Below are 23,111 nucleotides of genomic sequence, written 5' to 3'. Positions count from 1 at the left end.
GAGAATGGAATCATTGATAAGTGCGAGTTTCTGTAGGACAATGAAATATTCATTCTCATGCTCCATACTGGCTGAATTATGGATGCTGGGGGCGATAAAGATGTACACACACCATGCATTTACATTCTGTATACTGAGCATACACAAAGGCACACACACAGAGCTGCAAACACATCTGACTTCCTGAACCACACTGATGAGTGAACAAGCTGTAGGTTAGGTCTCTAAACATACAGCTGATCATGATCTAATGGATGATTGATTTAATTGACTCGCTCAATTAAACGTGCAATCAGAGTGTGTAATTGTGGTACAGGTTCCTGGGCTAAGCATGTGTGTATGATGAGGTGTATGTTCGGATCAGACCTGCACTTTTCTCAGGCTCCTGCAGCAGAGCCCGGCTGTCAATAAGGCTGGATTCACTCCCTGAAGCTGGATCTGTTGCCTGGGGCTTCCTCTCTGGTGGACTCTCATCCGGATGTGTGAATACAGGGATGGTCTCTCGTAAGAAATCCCAGGTTTTCTCCAGATACACAGACCTAAGAAGAGCAGAAGTTAGGATTATGGTTGGGACAGACATCAGGCAGATCACATGACTGGCTCTTGCATTTTCTTCTGTCTTGTTGCGTAGGAAACTATTTTACATGTCAGTGCCACTGTTGCTTCGATTGTCTATCATGTTTCCTGTAATACTGTCTGTGTTCTATCAGCTGTATTCTTGTCCATTTGCAATAAAACAAGCTGTAGTCCTTGAATCAGCATTTCTTGTTTTACAAGAAAAAATATCTTATTATTCCTTCTCCTTTCTACTCCATCACATTTTTGGAGTGAGAGCAAGCAAAGCTTATCACAAAACATTAACACAAAAAGGGGTATGACAAATTTTCCATGATATTTCCAATAACAACACTAGGTGCCGCCTTGTTGTGGCTGCCTGTTACAGCAGCTCTCTCTTCCTTGTCCATTTCTTGTAATTTTTTCATCGCTTTTCGTGATCTCTGTATTTGGAATGGATCATTACTTTGTATGGTTCATTTGTTGGTCATGGACACCAAACTGGTTTTGTCTTCAGTGATATTTTTTTGCTCCTGTGTTTGTCTGGAGATCCTACATGTAGCCATGGCTGCATAGTTTACATGTAAAAACAGCTGTTAGCAGCCTGTAGCATGTCAATGCTAACTGGTGCAAGGCCGGATGTTTCCCCACAAGGTGAGGAGAAGGAGTTGAGGACAACGTGCTGGTTCTCAGGTGTGAGATAAGAAGTAACGACATCGAACCTGTTCTTCCATCCATCGTTATTGGGAACGTAAGATCTATCTCTAATAAGATAGACAAGCTAGCTGTGATAACCCAGCAACAGAGGGAATACCAGAAGGCAGAGCAGCATCATGCTACTCACAGTCCTGGACCCTGTGGAGGTGGAGAAAGGCTGACTGGACAATGATGGGCAAGCTGTCATCATATGTTTTTGCACTTTCTATACACTTTATTACTTTTGTTTTCTTGACTCCTGAATTTCAACTGGAGGATAAATAAAGCGTTTTCTATTCTATTCTGTTCTATATAGCTATTTCTTTTATAAGATATCCAATCTTTTGCTACTTCACGTAAACATTAGCCATGATTTGAATTGTTGGTTCTATTTTGAAACTGTCGTTATTACGAACTAGCTAATGCTGCTATAGCTACAGCTACAGCCACAGCCACAGCTAATAGCTATACTCATGTGAGACTGGGCTGACGGGTTTGCAGCAAATTGATTAGACAGTTTACATCACAGAATTTTCCTTTTGATTTGGTAAAAGGAATATTCTACCGCTGTGCAGCCAAATGAAATGCCCTGAACTATTTCTATTTGGTTTGGGCTTCTAACTTCATTCTAATCAGGGATATAAGTCTCCATGTGAACTCAACTACCGATGTAGTAAAACATACAAAAGGAGTAAAAAGTGTAATTGTCTCTGAGGCAGATTTTCCTCCTTTCAAGTTCTTTGTTGTTTTGGTAAAAGAGGAAAAAATTCTGTTCAATCAGTTCAATGTTTGTTTGCGTGTGCAGGTGCACACACATATTAACACAGCCCTTGAATCAATCTGGAACACAGAGCCCTGCTCAGTGGTTGTTAATGTTGATAGATTCCTCAGGTAACACAGAAACAGAAGCTCACCTGCTGAGCTTTATAAAATAACACTCCTAAAATCCAATCCAAGCAGCTGTGCTCCATTAAAGTTCGATCAGTGACAAGCTGAGAGCCTCCAAACTGCAAACCCCCCTCCAGATTATAGATCACATTGTTTGCATTTTACAACTCAACAAGTGTTGTTCTGCAGACTCAAGAGACGGATCAATACCTTTGAGAAATTCAGAACAAAACTCATTAAGAAGAAGAAGAAAAACAGCTGTGGTGGTCTTACTTTAAGGGGCTGATTTCTGGGATCCAGCCGGTGAGGACGTGGATGAAGGTGAACTCTCCCATCCCTCCATGGACCTCTGACATAACACTAGGAAACAGTCACACACAGAAATGGTTTTAGAAAATAGTGTAGCAATATCATTAATACAAGCCCTGGAACTTCAAGCTTTGTTCCTTCCTGTTTTAATTGGACTGCGTCGCCACCTTCTAGCCTGGTTTGTTTTGGAATTAAGTAGAGCTCAGATCCAAACAAATTTTCTTTGTTTACCAAATACAGCGAGCTGAGAAAAGGTATTTATCAGTACAATTACATACACATACAATTATATGTAGCTTAGTAGCTGTCTATATTGGGCGCAGCTTGCAGCCCGGTGCCGTTCCAGCTATTAGCTTGTGTTTTAGCCTTAGCTCCTGTTTAAGCCATTGGCTTGTGTTTAAGCCTGTAGCTCCTCTTTTTGCTTTTAGCTTGTGTTTAAGCCATTAGCTTGTCTTTAGGACTTAAGCACTTGTTTTAGCCCTTTAGCTTGTGTTTTAGCCTTAAGCTCCTGTTTTAGCTATTAAGCTTATGTTTTTCATCTTAAGCTTGTGTTTTAGCCACTAGCTCCTGTTTTAGCTATTAGCTTGTGTATAAGCCTTTAGCTCTTGTTTTAGCTTTAGCATGAGTTTTAGCCATTAGCTTGTGCTTTAGCTAAGCTTGTGTTTCAGCCCTTGAGCTTGTGTTTTAGCCTTTAGCGCCTGTTTTAGCTATTAGCTTGTGTTTCAGCTTTTAGCTCCTGTTTTAGCTATTAGCTTTTGTCTTAGCCCTTAGCCCCTGTTTTAACCATTGGCTTGTATTTTAGCCACTAGTTTCTGTTTTAGCTATTAGCTTCTGTTTTATTCATCAGCTCCTGTTTTAGCTATTCACTTGTGTTTAAGCCTTTAGCTCCTGTTTTAAGCCATTAACTTGTGTTTTAGCCATTAGCTTGTGTTTTAGCCCTAAGCTTGTGTTTTAGCCCTAAGCTCGTGCTTTGCAATTAGCTTGTGTTTTAGCCTTAAGCTCGTGTTTAGTCATTAGCTCCTGTTTTAGCCATCAGCTCCAGTTTTAGCTATTAGCTTGTGTTTTAGCCATTAGCTTGTGTTTTAGCCATTAGCCATTGTTTTGGCTTTTAGCTTGGGCTGATTCTCTCTTCTGTTTATCTTTCTTCTGCTCTTCTGTCCTTTCTTCTGCTCTTCTGTCCAATCCGGTTTTGCTCGACTTGTTGGGAAGCTAAGAAGTAGCATTGTGAAATAACCTGTAACACTGGTTTTGATAATCTCGTTTTAAAGTGTGGATTACAATCAGGCAGATATCTAGAAGGAAGACTTTTGCAAGATCACTTAGAAACTCCTCACAGCCTCTTTAAATTCTTCCCTTATATTTGGCAGCAAAGAGGGTCTCACTGTAGCTATTATTTTCTTGACCTAAACTGAATTTGAGGAGTGTGTGAGGGAGCAGTTACTCTTCACAAAGTTTTCAGCAGAAATTGATGTACAGCTGCTCTGATTGGTCCTTTGGGGATATTGTGGTTAACCACTTCTGTCCAGAGTCCAGAGGTTTAATAGAAACAACTTCAACAGTAATGACAATGTTCATTACAAGAACAAGTAGACCAAGCACTGAAGGACAGAAGCCTTTAAATTCCACTTTAATTTAATATTACAGACTAAATCTTTCCCTAGGAGCCCCTGCAGACTCGTGGTCAAAGTTTGGTTACAGTTAAGTCCAGAGAACTTTAACTCCAACTTATAAATGATTCATGAGGAGAGCGGCTCCTGTGTTTCCTGTCCACAATGAAACATTTATACCTCGACCTTCTGTAGACTCTGCCACCTCTTCACACGCCATGTTGCCCCATCTCAGACACGCACATCATCTGTCTGTCACCAAATTCAGCCCAGCCAGAGGCAGAGATTATGTCAGGTGAAGGTTTGGCTGAGTCAGCAAAAGACACTCTGCAGAGGCCCTGTGGGTGTTTGAGCTGTAACCGGTGTAGTTCACCTCGTTAGGCACATTTATGGCTCCCTTTACAGACTTTTCTCCTGTATTGTTATTTCTACAGTTCCATCTGCCTCTGCAGCTCCCCCCTCAGGGACCAATAAAGTGATCTGAATTAAATTCCCTATTAGTGTGTGCTGTCACCGCGGCTTTATTAAAGTCAGCCTGCATAGTTACACACCTGTGAGGAAGTTTACACAACCCCTCGGAGGATTACTGAGATGATTACAGAGGCTGAGTTGTAAGCTGCAGTAACTCACTTTGTGTTGGCCACTTTAATGAGCGCCTTGGCCAGCAACATTGGCCACAGCTCTGCCTGACAGGTGGAGGCAGGGAGAAGCAAGTTGTTTTCTTCATCGAATGGCATCGAATCATCCACTGTTATCTTCCTCCAACAACCCTGGAAGACAAGGACGGTTCAGAGTGTGAAGATTGGACAATGAAACGAGCTGGAACGCTCCAAGCGCCGCAAAAATTAGACCCTCTCAGAATCGTAAAACAATTTTTATTCAGACCTGTAGTTGTTTTTTTTCCTTCTTTGAGTAGGACATTTGTATGTGTCTTGCCAAGAATTGGCTGAGACAGCTGACAGTCTGTATAAAGAAAGCTCATCTTTTAAACTTTAAACAATGCTCTTTATAACATTTATGTAAGTGTGCCAGTCATTGCTGATCAGATCATGACTGTCATATTGGTACGGGTGCTTATATAGTCTTTCTGACCACAAAAAGTGCTTTTACATCGCTGTTCCTTCCACCCATCACTCACACACTGACCACAAAGATCGCAGTAGTAAAGATTCAAGCAGCCATTCTCATTTGTTTGGAGCAATTTTGGGTTTAGAGCAAGAGTTTGCTCTGGATGCGGCTCCTCAAGTTTTTTTTTTTTTCTTACAGAGGGTATTGATAATTAATGACATTAAATAAAACATGCATTATCCTTTTTTTTTGAGTAAATATGCATCACCTCTGGCAGTAAAGCTTTCAAATTTAAGGGGGTATTTTTTTTTCAAATTTACAAAATAGCAAATTGTTTAAATTATGTTTCTCTTTTTTCAAAATTATTGCAAATTTATGTAAATGTTTACTGTAATTTGAACATAAAACATTTAATTTTATTTTATTTAATTATTTAAATAAAAAAAAATTAATAATTGAACATTTTTGAAATCTTTACAGCAATTTGTAAATAGAAAATTTTTTAAAATAACTTTTTTATTTTTTGCAAATGTATAAAATTCTGGCCAATTTTAAAATTTTTGAAACTTCTGCAAATTATTTAAGTAACACTTTTGAAAAAATAATTGCACATTTTTGAAATGTTTACAATAATAAGAAAAAAATGCATTTTTATAAAATATTCTTTTTTTATTTTTGTTATATGTATTAAATTTTGCAAAATTTTAAAAATTTTGGAACTTCTGCAAATATTTTAATTAATTTTTAAGCAATTGCAATTTTTTAAAATGTTTCAATTATTTGAAAATAATGCATTTTTTTAATAATATTTTTTTTGCTTTTGCAAATGTATTAAATTTAGTTCAATTTCAAAATTTTAGAACGTCTGCAAATTATTTGAATAACATTTTAATAAAAAAAATTAAAATTTTTTTCAAATGTTTATAGTTATTAAAAAAAAATAATTTTATTAAAATAACTTGTTTTCATTTTTTGCAAATGTATTAAATTTTTGGCAAATTTCAAAATTTTGGAATTCCTGCTAAGTAATTGAATAATTTTTTGTAAAAGTATTTGAATTTGTTATTGAATATTTACAATGTTTTGAAAATAAAGCATTTTTTTACTTGTTTTTTTACAAATGATTTAAATTTTGGCAATTTTTTTTTATTTCAAAATTTATGAATTTACGGACATTTTTTTATTACTTTTTTTTATAATTGCAAACTTTACAATTTTGATCAAATGTGCAACCAAAATTTCATACATTCGCTAATTAATCAAATTGATGACATTAAAATTTTTTCTTTTCTTTTTAAAATGTTTATTCAAATGTATTTAAATTTAAAACTAAGACATCACATGTGCAACTTTACAAGCACAAAAACTTGAAACCAGATGTTGATTCTGTATAGAATTTTGAACATTTTATAGTCTTTACTGTGAAGATAAAGTAGATTTTGTGGCTTTGGAATGACTCTAGACCAGGTAAGCTGAGGGAAAATGGCTCCTTCGAAAATGAAGATTGCAGACCCCTGGTTAAGAGTCAATGCTAATTTGATTTAGATTGCAATTTTTCAGTATTACCTATTTTTTGTTTACTTTCGAAAAAGTGAAAAAGTTGAATGATGATGATGATGATGTCCACATACTTTATCAGGAACCACATTTCTCCAAAAAATGCACATCATATGTGAATCAGTTTTTAAGATTTAATCAGGGGATCTGACATCTCAACTTTTTAAGAATTTTGTTGATTGCCTGGTGGGTTTAGAAATCCAAAGAATTTGCAAAAGCTAAACCAAATTAGGGGGACAGCATTTCTCTTCTGTCATTAAGTTCCTCTGATTTTCATATGAACTCTTTTAGCAGCAGAACTTGCAACATTGTGGTTATTTCTTCAGATTTCCTTTAAAAAAGTATTTTTTCAGCCATCAATTAGAGAGCACTGAACTCTTTGACTTAACAGTGAGTACATGTGACAGTACAGGTTACAGGGGAGAATGATGTGATTCACCATGACGTAAATCAAATCCTGACACGACGTGGCTGATTTATTGTTAGTGCCCTCATCCCATTTCAAAGGTTGCCTTAGATTATCACAAGAAGCAACACATTTATTCCTAACCTGAAACCTCTTTTTCCTCTATTGATCTGCCTCATAATGCAACACCTTTCACAACGTGAGCGGTCTTATCCTGATTGGTGTCAGAGCCTGTTACACGCTGTCTGCGGTGTGGTCTGCTTTCTGGCCGTCTGGGGGAGTTTCACACTGCTTGTAAGAAAAAGCAGCACAAGCAGGTGATAATCTGACTGACTGCTCACAGCTGTGCCTCTCCTTATCTACTGGAGCACAAGATCTGAGTACCGGTGAGCTCACACACTTTTTTTGGTAGTGCGTATTCTTCCAATTTCTTGTCAAGCTGTAGCTCTTAGGAAGCGTGCTCTGGTTCACGAATGGTGTGGGCAAAAAAACACAGGAGCTCCAGTACAGGGTGTGAAAAGCAGTGTGAAAGCAGAAACAGTCGGACAGACGGATTACGGTGCAACAATAAAAAAAGATCATATGAGCAGGAGAGAAAAAGAGTGGCCTATGAGCAACAAGAGGCAAGGAAGCGGGAAAGGGGGGCTGGGGGGTTGGGTGCTTAATGTCATCTCAACAACCATCTGTTAGCGTGCTATGGTTGGCACGGGAACTGCTGCCTACAACCGTGTCATGCCTGTTTGTCAAGGCGAGAGTCACAGCGTTGGAGTACGCCATCACTTTCTGCTCAGCCTTTTCCAGTCGCTCTGACTGACCTAAATTCTTGTGCTCGAAGAAGTTTCCTCTGTGAAATGACATAATGATGCAACGTCCACTAACACATGGTTGGGTACAGGGAAAGCAACTTTAGGCTGTGTTTGTTTGGAGAAACAAGGTTTGCACACAGTTATGAATTAAACGGTCACTGCAGCAGATGAAGCCCTCTCAGGATCAGCCTGCTCTCAGGGCCTCGGCAGCTCAATCCTTGCTCTCTGAGAAGCAGCTGACTCCTGTTAAGTCTTATCTATTCATCAGGCGCTGTATGGAGCCCAGTTACTTTTGGCGCAGCAGTGAGACTGATTGATTTGAGCTCTGAGTGGATAAGGCTTTCTCATCCCTTCCCCCCTCCAAGCCTCAGTCCTTAACACACTCTGCTTCAGCATCCTATGGGGTGTGATGAGAAATACACAGCAGGCTTATAGCCATGCATTCCTCAAGTTAGATTATAAAGACATAAGAAAGAGGTTTTATCAACTGGGGCAGCAGAATACGTCACGGTTTAAACATTACTGCAAAAACACGGTGCATTTCTGTAAAAATATCTGGAAACTTAAGTTTGTTACGACATGATTATCAATTCCCATTTACACCTCTGTGCAATTTACTATCTCATGTCAACTGAGACTCACCAGTGAGGCTTGTATGTGTGTTGTTTACCTGCATGTGCGTTGCTTTTAAAGATTTTATGGCTAATACTAGCAAACTTAGAGTACCATGTAAAAAAAACATTAAAAAGAAGATGTGGAAATTTTTATTTCAAGTAGAAAAACAAAAAGATGGGCATTCTAGTTATGTGCTACTTGCAGGAGAGTGAGTGTTGTCATCTTCACAGAGATGACCTGGGAGATTTTTAGGTTTTATTTTTTTGTGTGTGTGTTTCTTGAGGTGGTTGTGACGTTATTTTTCCTGACTCTCTGTCCACTACAAAGAGTGTGCTTATCTGTGAATGGTTTACCTTTCCCATGTGAAACAATACAGTACCAATGCCTGGTATCTGTCAATCAGTATCGGTACTCAACTGTAAACTGTCAATTTTTGGTACTTTTGTGTAATAAATATCGATTTGTGTAATAATAAAATCTCAAAGTTAACATACTTATTTCTCAGTATATAAACTTGCAATGCTGTGTTCATGTCCAGTATGAAAAATTACCTACTCTTCCTCTTCCTCAAAGTCACAAGGATGCCTTTAGGTATCAAAACATGGTACCTTTTGATTGTACATGAATTGGTACTCAGTACTACAGAACAGAAAAAAACAGCACACAGTGGAAGGCTAAGAACAGGAGTATACCTGTGCCGAGCACTCACACAAACACACATCCACCTCTAATGCCTATCCCCGCCTGTATTTCTGACGATGCACAAATCCAGCAGATGCTTCATAAAAGCTGCATTTTCATTACACTTAGAATTGAGCAAAACCTAAATATCTCCATAAAAAAAGGTAATGGACAACAAATTCGAGAAACCTCTTATAAGCTGGATTTTTAGAGGTTTTGAGATTGAAGTTAATAACTACAGTGGAATGGAAACACCTTTCCGCAAAACACGTCACATTGTCATAACGACATACTTTTCAAAACTTTAGAAATGTCGCTTTTATTTTGCCAAAAGGTGTAATGGAAACGCAGCTACAGATTACAAGATAAAGCACAGAACAGCGAAACTAATGTGGTGTATCCTGGTGTGGCATGGCATGGCGTGGCGTGTAGTGACGTGACGTGGCGTGATGTGATGTGACGTGGCATGGCAGTCAATAGAAAGTGTGACTCTTCCTCCCTCATTAGCAAAACCAACCAACTCTTTTTTTTATCCATATATGAAACTATTGCTGTTATTTCACGTGGCATATTTTTCTCCTATCATGTGACTCTATTATGAAACAGGGATGTCATCTGCAGAAATGTATGAATTTTCCCCAAGCCACTATCTCTTGTTTTTGATGTTAGGATGTATTTTTATTGGCGTGATGCTCACCATCCAGTAGAGTCGGACCACGTACTTCCCATAGACGTTGTAAAGTGGCACATGACCCTTCACCACCTTGCACAGCGAGTAGATGTGCTCCCACGGTCTCCAACCATCCTGCTCTGTGGATGTGCTGTTTTTGTGCAGAGTCCAAACAATATATATCTCACTGATGATCCACCTAATGAGCTGGATAGAGGAGGGGGAGGTAGAAGTAAACACAGGTCTTACAACTCAGAAGTAAATCTTTAAATCTATCAGCCCGGTCACTGATTATCTGATCATTCACAGAGTCAAACTGAGTTTCCTTGGGTTAATTCATTTCTGTCAATCAAACTTCAGCACATTGTAATGAAAACATCAAGGGCAGATCAATACCATTCACCAAGAAGTCAGAGCAGTTTTCAGGAGCATAAAATGTTTCTAACGAACCTCACTGCCAGTCAGGTGTTCACTGGAGGAGATGAGGTCGAAGGTTTGATTCTCGACAACAGAGAGACTCTGAAATAAAAAAAAAAAGTACATCATCCTCTTCATTGCAGGCACAGATTGGAACAGTCACCTTTTGCACCTACGCAGCCAGACGACGGGTGAATTTTCTACACTCACACATCCCTTGGCTTCAGAATACCCTGTCACCTGTTTAAAATAGACATGAATACATGACCTACTTAAAGCGTTTTAACAGATCCTGAGCACAAACTAGTGAGACCCTGCCGTGATACCCTCTCTACACTCTCTGTGCTGAATATTTCACCATTAAGCTTAGAGATTTAATGATATAACTGATAGAAAAGAAGAATAAAAGGTCAGGGGTTAGAGATCAACAGGGCTGGTATTGAGTTATATTTGTTTAGATTGTCATGGTAGCTCCAGGTGACAACAAATCTTTGAGAGATGTCACTAAACAGTCAATAACAACAACCTGGAAAATGCAGACTTGTGAGAGCTTCACAGTAGAGCTGTTGCCTGTGTGTGCACGTCTGATGGCTTTTTGTGATTAAGTGTTCTCGTATGAAATTAATGAAATGCCTTCAACGTCTTGAGTGAGAGTGCACGGGCTAATTCAGAAAGCAGGAAGCTTGCAGTAATTGCTCAATTCTGCACTGAGCGAGGGTAACTGAAAAGTGGAGTGATGCAATTAAAACTTTGTCGGAGGCGAATGGAGTGAATATTTCCTTAACTACATTTCACACTGTGTGGTAGAAAAACACACCAAGCTGATACGTGTAAAGGCTGCAGCCAGCAGCTTCTTACCAACCTGTGTTTTTTGTGATTAGGAGTTAATTATTTTTCCTGTCCAAGGCCTTGCAGCTTATTAGATTTTCACGACGCACAATGTTGAATAGAGCCTTACAACCATAAGAGGCTACAAGGATTTAACATGGGCTTCAAATTGGTCATTTTTGTTTAACCAAGAATCCAAAATCTCGCATAAAGCCAATGTACAGGAGTCCTCCTGGCAGCAAGAAGTCCATCGCTCGAAAATGGCTAAGTCCTCTACCACAAGGGACGACTGGTTTGAAATAATCTTAGAAATCCTTAAAAAAATTATTCTAAGGATTCAAAATGACAAATTTTATCTCATGTGGGATAAATGGATTGAATTTGTTACCCCAATAAGAGCAGACTTTGTCTGACCCCGCCATCAGTCAGTCTCTTTTAACCTCCTAAGAGATACAATGTAAACATTAAAGTGATGGTCTACGATTTGAAGCTAGCTAATTATTATTAACACTGTTTTGAGGCCGTTTTGGTCCGATCTACGCAATATAAAAACCAGAAAGAACGAAAAAAATCCATTCAGCACACCAGCTTCAAAATGGCTTAATAACTGACCAATCTGAACCGCCGTTTCCCTCATTTCAGATTTGTGCATGAGTCCGTCCAATCCCCTGTCTCCCCTGCTCCGCACTGTCATGCCCATGGTCCCACCTCGTCCTTCCCCACTGCCCCTCTCACGTCAGCTAGCTGCTCAGCTACCAAAGCGTCATGAAGTCAGAGAAGACTGAAACCAGGAAGCTGTTACTGTTACCCTCCACGGGGAAGGGAAGAAAACGAAAAACTTTCAAAGAAAAGGCTGAAGCAAGCAAGAATTATGAGCGATACAGGTGCCAACAGGGACTGAATACTGGAGAAATGTACGACCAGTGGAAAAAGTTGCAGAGGGATTTGGGACTGAAGACTGACGCAGAGACAGCTGAGTTTCTGTTGAACAGGTAATGACTCTGTTTCCCACAGTGGGAGATGTCAGCTGAATAACTCTGGTTAGTCTGGGCCTGTACTGGCTAATGACTGAACACTGCTGGTCGGAACGGGTCGGCTCTGTCAATAGATTTTAGCATCAGTTAGCCACACATCTTCAGCATTGTAAACTGAGCTGATGAAGACACGCCAAGAAAGGTAAAGCCTCGCCCACAGTCAGCTCTGCTCTGATCAGCTGGCAGTGGCAACGCCAGATCTGCTTCGCCGGCTAATTTATGGTTTTGATCGCGCCAGTCCAATTGAAAAAGCTACCACTGTGTGTTATAAGGAGGATGACTGTCTTGTTTGTTACATTTTCTGCCAGCCGCTTCTTGCTCTGTCGGAGGGAGCGTGTTGTTAGGAGGTGAAGAAGGGCGATACGAGCTGGGGGGTGGGATCTTGGAACACGGAGGGTAGGGGTGAGTGAGGCTGCGTTTTTCAAATGTGTCTGATCAGCCAAACTGGGTTTCAGATCGTAGACCATAGCTTTAACTACCTTTGTTCCTTTTGTACCAAGTTATTTATTTATATGAGTTTTCTAAATATATGTGGATGATATATGAAGATTTAAATGTTTAAATGTTAACAGTACAAATGATTATTTACAATGGTATATATTTGAATTATATTTGAAAGAATTATATACACCTAATCCTAAGTGGATATAAGAGTGAGATGGAAACAAACTCAAACCAACGAACAATGTGTCGTTTTTCTGTTTCACTGTGATGCACTTTCTTTTCTTCTGTTTTTTTACCTACACATGCTCTGACACATTAGACTATAAATGTGCAACAATAAAGGGTAGGACTATCTATGTTATAAGAGTTGTCTGCTGCCTAAACACATTGTAAATCTTATTTATCTCTGGTTTGTTTTGTATTTTTTTAAACCTGTCCGAATGAAAAAAAAATTAAAATGAAAATGAATGAAAATTTTTAAAAGCAACAGAAGAAGATGCATAAACTTCTACATACGTGTAAGTATAAAAGACTGGAAAAATACTTTTTATAAAAATTTTCTAATTGTATATTAATGAAAATGTCTCTTCCAAACAAAAATAACAAATAATGAAAAAAGAATTCAATGTGCAGGGATATTAGCGGGGAAGCTGAGGTAGTGCAGTGTCACTGTGTTCAGATGTGGACAGGTTTCAGCTCCATATCATTAATAAAGAGGCAGGAAGGTCACCTTGTTGACAGCCAACTCTGTGGGGCGCTTCCAGGAGTGCACTTTCAAAGATGGAGGCAGGGATATTTTTCCCTCAGGGTCTTCAAAATATGGCTGCAGATGAGAGGAGTCAAAGTTAACAGGAAATACAGATACACTGGATTAGGTAAACTGGATTAGAGGCAAAAAATGCAGAACCTCTAGAGTACACAGTAAACTGATGATGGTAAATGGAAGAATTATCACTATGAGCTTGAATTATGTAACTCTCCACATTTACAGCATTGTGACTCTTGCTTGTTCTGCCATCCTCCGCTCCTTTACTTGAGTCCCATTTCTCTTTGTTGACTTCTGCATCACTCCACTCGGGCCATATGGGGAATCTGCATCTCCACGCTCCTCCCAGGCTCTCAGAGGAAGCGGCTGCTAGGGAACCGGCTCTGCGATGATGACACAGAGCTGTTCACTTCATTTGTTCTTGGCTTTGGACAATATTCAGCATAAAAAAATGAGCTATTTGAGTTCCACTGTAAAATACCAAACGAAACAGTAAAATAATAACTAGTAGATATTTAAATTTACAGATTCAAATAATTCTCACGTACAGGTACAACATAAACCCAACTGAAAAAGGAGTTTCTATTCTTTAGCTAGCTAACGTTAACTAGCTAGCTCACTGCCGCCTGTTTGTTCTCTGTCTCGTGCAGCTTTGCTACCGTTAAGCTAACAGCTGCTCTCAATTAACGCTAACATCAATAGCTAAACTCACCCATTCTGCTTCTCGGAAAACGACACTTTACTTGAAGACGACTCCTTTTTCTTCTGTGTTGACTTTGACATTCTATTACCAATGTGTTTTAATATAAGTAAGCTAAGTAGCGCCACAGGTTAAGTACCTGCCGGGGTGCGTTTGTTTTGCTTTTCTGCTGCCCCAGCTCGTCAAAGTTTGCTCGTTGCTAGGTAACGCTGCTCCAGCACCAGCATGGAGGGGAACGGAGCTGCAGCTTGACTTTCAGGAGCAAGGGATGAGGCAGATTATTCCTTTGACCGTTTATTACTCAATATTGAGTCAGAAATCTGGACGTATGGCATGTAAATTAACTCAGACTAAAGCCTCTCTCTGTTAATCACGTCCCAAAAACCTAATAAAAACTCAATGATGTTGCTCAAGTCTTGAATAGCAAAGCATAGCAAAGAGTGCATTTCCATGAACGCCAGTGTATTGAATTGCATTTTATTGCCCAACTAGCTCTTACTGACATATCTGTAAATTTTGAAAGTAACGTGCTCTTTTTGTAAAAGAAAATAATCATAATATGGCAGCTTATACTGCCACTACAGACCCGTGCAATAAAACCATTTTAACAAATCACAAGTTTTCAGTTTTCTGCAGTGCTACGCAAACATCAGCAAACTACTGCTTCTCTTGGAAAGTCTTCACCATTAGGGGGCGATATGGGAAAATTATGTCAGTATTTTTTTAAGTTAGAATAATATGGAAGCCCACATCTGGCAGTTAAAAAAAATTATAAAAAAAAATTTAAAAAAAAAAAAAAAAAAAAAAGAAAAGAAAAAAAAGAGAGAAAAATAAGATAAAGTCAGTATTGTTTTTTTGAAATTTTCTTATTTCTATCTCATAATTTTGATTTTTTTCTCAAAGTTTCAAATGTTTATCTCATAGTTATGAAACTTTATTTTATAATTTTGACTTTTTTTCTCATAATTTCGATTTTTTATCTTGAAGTTATGAGTTTTTATGTCATATTTATGACTTTTTTTTTTTAACTCATTACTTCACCTTTTTATTATTTTTATTATTATGATTATCATTGGGTTTTGTTTTGGGGTTTTTTTAACTGCCAGAAATGGGCTTCCATACAATCAGGATGTTATGACTGTGATATTTTTTGAGGATTTCAAGACTATTTAACCTTAAACATAATTTGTAGCCCTGCTTTCTCACTGGATTGTGTGCATCATTCTAGCCTTTTCAGCACCATTTCATAATTTTAACCTAGCCTAGTGTTATCTGTGTTTTTGTAAACTCATTTCTTATGAATCAAGTTTTTACATCATAAAAAAAAAAAAAAAAATTGTAAGCATGTTAAAAGTAAGAGCTCTTGAGTTTTCTGCCAAATGAATGGAGCTTTAGCTGAACTAGAAGCCTAAGCACAGTGTAAGTATATTTTTGTGAGATGCTTCTCTGGCTTTGTTTGTGCATTTGGCAGAAAATGTTAATTTTACACTAAGTTTATAACACGATTCATTTTAGAGCCATGATTAATAGATTGTAAGATCAAGGCCTGGACTGTATGAAAATAGATCTTGGGCCACAATTGCCCCCCAGACCAGACTTTGGACATGCCTTCCCTAAATCAACATGTGACACACGCCTCATAACCACTTACAGAGAAAAATGCACTCTGAAAAAAGCAGTCGACCCCATTGTGTAACGCATGCTTAAACGCTCTGCTGCCATAGCGTGGACTGTCAGTGAATGAGAGCTGCTGTAATGTTTGCACACAACCCTGCATTCCTGCTCGGCTAACAATTAGGTGTGTCGAGGAGCACAAGCTGCAGTGTTGTGAGCACAGCGTCTGATGACTATCACACTCTGCTGCTTGAGTGGAGTCACATGGTTCATTCTCTTTCTCTCCCCTTCACACACACACACACACACACACACACACACACACACACACACACACACACACATACAGTTGGTCTGAGTCACGTATACAGCTTTATCCGTAGCCCTTTGTGTTACAGGTTTCTTTGCAGGGCGGCACACCACTCTGGGTTAACTCCGTGTCAAGACTCTACACTTAATCTGCAAGATTATGCCATATCTGGAAGTGAAATGGTCAAATTTTAGCCTGTTTCAACATTTAGAATATGATTTAAACACTTTAAACGGTGCTAAAAGATTATTCTTGTGGTTCCATCAATGTTTATTTACATGTTAATCAAAGATCTCTTTATGATGGAGTAAAAAAAGAAAAATCTAAATTGCTCACATTTGCTCAAATATCTTAAAAACTGAACACTTGACCAGATTTTTTTTTTACACTTTAAGATCCTGTGGTGAAAAGAAACAAAGTAAAAGTACTTTGTTACAGCACTTAAGTAGATCTTAAGAAGATCTATACTTTACTTGAGTTTCGATATTAATGGCAACTTTCACATTTTCTTTGCTCCTTTACGAAGAAAAAAATGTCACTTTTGCTCTGCAACTTTTACATTGTTACCGTTGTTACTGGCTACAAAAATAAAATGTGTGTGTGTAAAATTTGTGGACATGAATTAAGGAAGGGAGGGAGCAGGGGGAGAAAAGGACACAGGGAGTGAGAAAGAGGAGGAGGAAGGAAGCAAGCTTGTGAGAGAAACAGCTATTTCTAGCTGTTTTGTTCCTTTGTACTTTTACTTTTGACGCTTAAGTACTTATAATTTGAGCTACTTTAAGGCTTTTACCTCAGAGATTTTTTAGTGGGTGACTTTCACTTTTACAGGAGTAGATTTCAAGTGAGAGATCTTTACTTTTACTCAAGTATGGCTTGCAGAGACTTTATACAACACTGTTAAGAGCTCATAATATTTAGAGTACAGACCTCTTTTTTTAATTTTCCCAGGTTTTCTGATTCTACAATGAACTGTGTAACACATGGGTGATAATCAAGACAGTTGTGCCGTTAGAAAAATGAGCCATATAGACTTGAGTCTTTTTCTGTGCAACAGGCTAAAAATATGTTCATTTTTTTCTGTAAAATCACCTTTTGGTATGTTCAGTGGATGAACATTGTATGAGAGATCTGTGAGGAGTTTGAAAGTGATCTTGAAAAAGTCTCCTCTCTAGATATATACCTGATTGTAATCCAGACTTTAAAATGAGATTATCAGCAACAGTATTGCTGGTTACAGGTTATTCTAGAATGCTACTTCTTAGCTTCTTAATCGGGTCGTCCAGGACAGGATTGATCTACGGCACGTCTAAGTCTCTATGACAACACCATGCCAATAAAACTGTTTCGTTAGATAAAACACAGAATTCTGTTTTTTTTTTCTGCTGAAAATGATTTCTGTGATTAATTTTGTAGTGATGGTGGACACTGGAGCCTAACTGTCAGACAGAGAAAGGACAGAAGAGCAGAAGAAAGATAAACAGGAGAGAGATACAGCACTAGCTAAAGGCTAATTAGCCTTTAGCTCGGTCTGTATCACTATAGCACAGGGGCTAAACTGTTAGTGATAATATCTATTGGACCAGCAGCTGTGCTAAATATGAACGTCTCCTAAACTACTTAAAAACTGACAGTGTTTAGCCTACAGATACGTAGGAGCACTCGGCTAACATATAGCCCGCTGCTACTACATTTGCTTGATGTCGCGTTTGAAACAGTAGCACTACGCAACTGTACCGATAAATTCCTTACCTCAGCACGTGGTATCCCGTAAAAAGTCGTCTCAAACAAAGAGAATTTGTTTGGATCCAATCTCCATTTAATTCCAAAATAAACACACACCTCCCTACAAGTAATTTACGACAGTGTGCAGAGACTCCGGGCCACAAGGTGGCGAGGGAGTGCAATTAAAACAGATCCTCAGCATCTTTCAAGAAAAACGGACCAAATCGATTGCCTACAATAACTCATAGAAGATGTTTTGACTCAATCTGCCTCCTTTATTTATATTTGAGTATTGGCTGCTGTCTCCAATGTTCATAAATGTTTTCAGTCGTATTTAATTTTACTAAACCTGCAGTAATCTGCCTTCTATTTATGTTTATATTTTGATTATTTGAATGTACAATTTACATATTCATATTATAAATGTTAAAAAGTGAATAAAAAAAGTAAGTGAAAAAAATTACCATATTGAATTGGTGTGTATTTGGTTTTGAGTACTTCTGGAAACACCCTCAAGTGGACGCTCAGTGAACTGCAGTTTTAAGCACACTCAAAGAAGCAAGTCGCATTAAATTCAATCAAACAACAAATTCACAGTGAAATTTGTTAAAATGTTTATTCTATTTTGGTCTTGTAGATTTAAAGTATTTTCACATGTAAACTTAATCTTAACTCCATGTTTTAAAAAATCCTTCATATTTAATCTGAACATTTTAACAGGTTACGTTCCTTATGTACAAGAGAGTGTAGTCCTCTTTAGGATCCTGTTTGTATGACATCCAACAGGTTGTATATAATGCATGCCCCAACACATTATTAAAAAAAACACTGTAAATAAGACCTACATTTTCATACTGGTGCAAAGACAATCAAACAAAGTTTCTTCAGTGTCGCACAAAGTACGGTTAATACGATGTTTCTTCCTGAAATACTGAGTTCTATGTCTGTGTGCTTGCAAATGTTTGAGTAAACAATCAACGTTACAAAAAACGATGGTGTTATGGCACATTATTTCCAAGAGAACATGGCATAAAGACACAATAATGACGACTTGTTTCTTAATTTAACAGTAGTATAAAGAACAGTAGGGACACAGACACAGGAGTGCAGTACAAAGTTATTTACGGGGCATTAATTGTGGTAACTGGAGGAATTTTGGAAACAGAACTGACCAAAGTGACAGAAGCTACAGGTAGTATTTTACTTTGTGTTTTAGAACTTGCACCCCTTTCTTGGGAATGGTTTAGTCCAGGGCTTCAGAGGTTAGCAGGGCAACAAGAAACGGGAGGAAAAGCAAAAACATCAAAACAAAGCTGTCGTTTTATTCTGGCCTAGTGAGAGCTACAATGAGAGACTTTAATCAAAAGGGAGTCAGTGCAGTGGAGAAGATCCTGGAGCTTTGGAGACCCAAAACAATTTGTATTCCTCTGAGAGGTTGCAGCAGAGGGCCTGGAGCCACAGGCTGGGACCCTGCCGAGGGAAGGCGGATGGCTAATGTGAACGGACTGAGTGTTAGCAGCAGCCCGACTTGCTCTCAGCAGCCACAGTCTCCTGGTCCAGTTTGATCCGGTCCCCGTTGCTCTCCTCGTACGGTAACCCTTTGTCATTCGCCAAGATGTTCTCTACCAGGAAACACGCTGCCTCGTCCACGTTGATGTTTTCCTGAGGAAGAGTTAAAAACAGAAGATAAGTATTCTGATAAATATTCTGAATCTGACACTTGTCCTTGTTTCTTCTTTTCAGTCCACTGACCCTCTGTGTGTGAAGCAGCCTGCAGTGGCATGAGCAACAGCTGTGAGACAGGGACAGTGTCAAGAAAACCAAAAAACTGCAATTTCCTTTTTGTCCTTCACAAAGGCAAAAGCTGTCTGCCCATGGGCTGAAATGTGATGAATATTAATGACTCTTCCACAGTAATGAAAATCAAACAGGACAAATATTTTGGTGTATGATGCACTCTGCTGAATAAAAAAAAACTGTTTGGTTGAATCAGTAAGAACAGAAATTGGAGTCTTCTATTGTCATTTCAATAAGTAATCAGGAGTCTGGCAAGAAGTTGCATTTCAATACATGACTAACAGAGGCATGTTGAACGGGTGGCCTTAGGGTGGCATGGGCCCCTCCTGAAATGTGACAGATCATCTCAGGTCCTTCTATAATGTCTCTACTCAAAAATTTGACAGTAGCATGACTAGGGATGGGTACCAAATAAGGTAATTGGTACAGTATTGTTAAAAATATGAAAGGTACCCATCCCTAAGCACAGAATCAGCAAAGGGCCTGTAACAGCCTGATGACAAAGATCTAAAATGTAATAAAAAATTAATATTTCTATTATTAATAGGATTCATTCTTATCATAAAACCTAAAATGTAAAAAGACAGTGAGTCTTAAATGCAATAACTTTTTGCCCAAAATGTAAAAACTTGTTACATTTTGGGTCAATTATTACAAGGGATGGGCGAGTACTGATACCAGGTATTGGGCCAATACCAGCCTTTTTTCAATGTAGCGGTACTCATGAAGGCTGCAGATACCAGCAGCAGATACTAGGGATGTGTACCAAATTAGGTACCTTTATAGGTACCGACTGAATTCTGTCAAAAGTACCGGGAACCGACTCATGTAACATCAAAAGGTACCATGTTTAGGTACCTAAACGCATCCTTGTGACTGTCAGGGAGTGGAAGAATAGGCAATTTTCCATGCTGGACATGAACACAGCATTGCAAGGTTATATATTGAAGAATAAATATGTTAAATTGAATTAAATTATACTTCTTTCTTAAACAAATTGATATTTTTTTACCACAACATGGAAAACTACTGAAAATTTGGTACCGTTGACTACCGGTACCGATTGCCAGGTACTGGGCAATGATAGAGTATTGTTTCAAATGTGAAAGGTACCCATCCTTAGCAGATACTCTAAGGCTAGAAAATCTTACGTCAAGCAAGTCCTCCTCGCCACTAGTTACTACTAATTGCTGTGGTTTAACACCACGGCAAATGTGCGCCAGGTCCTGTTCAAACAGCATGAATGAACCAGGGAGAGTTAACAGTTAAACTTTTTTATTTTGCACTTAAGTTTACTTTAAAAAATACTTAAAATCTGACAGTTGTTAGGTTTATTGTGCATTTTTAATATATATTTTTTAATATTCATCAAAAAAAAAATCTAAACTCAAAGATAGTTGTTTGTGTTTAATTTGGGCCTAATGGCAGAGTGACTGTGCTGTCTGATCAAAATGTACTAGTAGTATCGGTACTCGGCATCGATGAGTACTCAAGACGGACTACCCCTACCAGTATCGGTCTGCATAAAAAATTGGTATCAAACATCCCTTGTTATTACATTTTGGATCATTGTTACAAATTAGCCTCTATTAGGGCCACAAAGCAGATTTGGATCCAGGCTGTGTGCTATCATAAGTGTAGCTTCTGTACAACCTCCAAGCTGAACCAACAACAAACCACCCCTGAATCTGAATCATCTTTAGCTATATCTCTCTGCCAGGTTGGACCATATGTTTCTTTTTTTAATATAGGGGAAAAAAAAGAGTCTGTGACATCACTCATTTGTATCTGATGCAGAGTTTCAAAGCTGATTGTCGCCAGATGCCATGTTGGGGAAGTTGAATGCAATCTAGCCAAATCTGAGTTGAATCAGGCAAAAACAACAAGTTACAATCAGCAGCTTTTAGACACACGTCACTGAATTTTTCATTTGGCACAGTAGATTTGTACAGTGCAAACATACTGTAGATAATACAAACAGACGTACAACATAACAAGTTCCTGGAAGTGGAGACAAAAAATTGGAGCTCCCCCTACTGGCTGACTGCAGCACAGATTGGTAGTTTGCACTGGTCAAACTTTGAGAACAAAAACATGTCAAATAATTGACCCCTAAACATGGTTTTTGTTTTAAAAGTTCTCATAATCACATCTTTTATCCTATTGTTTATTTTTGAGAGGAATTAGGTTTAAAAGATTATTGAATGCAAAAAATAGGGGGCTGTAACCTTATAATAAATGCTTCTTTTTAAATTTGACAATAATTAGAGAAGCCACTCATCAAAAAATATGTCAGGTTACCAGTTTTGGCCAATATTGGCTTGAAAAATAAAATATCAGATATCAGCCAGACAAAAAATGGGCTGAAGCTGCAAGAACATCATTCAATTTTCATTTAGGATTTGTCTTGTGGATTTTTTCTTGTTTGAAAGTAATCGTCAAGTACATATTTTTCTTATTTTGCACGAGAAATACATATTACATAACAAATGTGTAAGACTGTGCACTATAATAAAATAATACTAATACTACTTCAAATACAGAAGAGAGTTGATAATCTAAGCAATCATCAGCTAAATGATTTGACAAATATCGGCAAAAAAATCCAATATCACTATCTACCTGATTTATTGTATTTATTTTATTATTATTATTATTTATTAATTTATTTTAATTTGAAGGTCTTTTTTTATTTAATTTATATTTTATTTTAATATATATATATCTGTATATATTTATATCTGAAACACTGTCTGGCTGTTAATTCAAAATTGGGGATTTTTTTTGTTCTGTGTTATATAAAAAAAAAAAATTAAAAATACCTTGTTCAAAAAAAAAAACAAAATTCAATATCATGCATCCATATCAAAAACATGATAAAATCAACAGCCCTTCAATTTTTGCTCTGAAGTGCCACAAAAACTAGAGTCTTTATATCCTTTGTTTCTCATTATTATTATTTTCTTTCTTTTTTTTTATAAATATTCTTTAATTTTTCTATATTTTTGTTTATCTTTATGTTTTATATCTTAACTTTTTTCTGTGTTTTATTTCAAAGAGTGTACAGGTTGTCATTCTGTATTATTTATGTAGTCGCCCAGTTGCTGTTCACATTATTTCCTTGTTCCTTGTTTAAGGTTTGCACCAATACAAGTCTAAGTCCTTGTATAGGCAAATGTACTTGGCAATAAAACCTGATTCTGAACCTGCTTCTTCATAAAAGTGTCCCAGTTTCTTGTAAATGTTTTGGAAAGTACAGACAGAAAGTGAAAGAAAGTTTAGTAGTCCTGACTGAGTTCCAATCACAGATTTTTTTAATGGTTGAGTCACACACCAGGCATGCACAACAACAACACTTCACTGAGAGAATGGAAATGGGAAGGAACAGTCTTCACACACACACACACACACACACACACACACACACGGTCTTCACATGACACAACACGTGACGCAGCTGCACAGCTGAAGGTTAAACGAAGCTCTGAATGAATTAATAAAGTTAGTTACCCTGGCTGTTAAAAGCCATCAAAGCATTCCTCCACATGTAAACACGTTCTGGTTAAACGGGGGGAGAAGTGTGGCAGCTTGTGACTTGAAAAGTTGGAAAGTTAGCAGATG

At 38.0% G+C, this 23,111-nt stretch overlaps 2 protein-coding genes across 2 annotated transcripts in view; both read right to left on the bottom strand.

The window, feature by feature from the left end:
- adgb (androglobin) overlaps positions 1–14,252 on the bottom strand; it is a 70,605-nt gene extending 56,353 nt beyond the window's left edge. Inside the window, exons 1-8 of the mRNA XM_074686009.1 lie at positions 14,060–14,252; positions 13,571–13,730; positions 13,312–13,404; positions 10,309–10,377; positions 9,886–10,065; positions 4,686–4,825; positions 2,413–2,499; positions 367–539 (exon numbers count right to left, since the gene is read on the bottom strand). Coding sequence (XP_074542110.1) covers positions 367–539; positions 2,413–2,499; positions 4,686–4,825; positions 9,886–10,065; positions 10,309–10,377; positions 13,312–13,404; positions 13,571–13,730; positions 14,060–14,130 — 973 coding nt within the window. The 5' untranslated portion in view covers positions 14,131–14,252. The remainder of the gene's footprint in view (positions 1–366; positions 540–2,412; positions 2,500–4,685; positions 4,826–9,885; positions 10,066–10,308; positions 10,378–13,311; positions 13,405–13,570; positions 13,731–14,059) is intronic.
- A 4,265-nt stretch (positions 14,253–18,517) lies between these two features.
- The window catches only part of rab32a (RAB32a, member RAS oncogene family), a 30,760-nt gene continuing 26,166 nt past the window's right edge, over positions 18,518–23,111 (bottom strand). The window contains exon 3 of the mRNA XM_074684713.1: positions 18,518–19,355. Coding sequence (XP_074540814.1) covers positions 19,206–19,355 — 150 coding nt within the window. The 3' untranslated portion in view covers positions 18,518–19,205. The remainder of the gene's footprint in view (positions 19,356–23,111) is intronic.

Source organism: Halichoeres trimaculatus, unplaced genomic scaffold, assembly GCF_033239565.1.
Source record: "Halichoeres trimaculatus isolate MK-OKI-2021-1 unplaced genomic scaffold, fHalTri1.1 fHalTri1_scaffold_13, whole genome shotgun sequence".
In the NCBI taxonomy this organism is placed as follows: Eukaryota; Metazoa; Chordata; class Actinopteri; order Labriformes; family Labridae; genus Halichoeres; species Halichoeres trimaculatus.
Note: the sequence above shows the minus strand (reverse complement) of the source record. Positions and strands in the feature narration are given on the sequence as shown.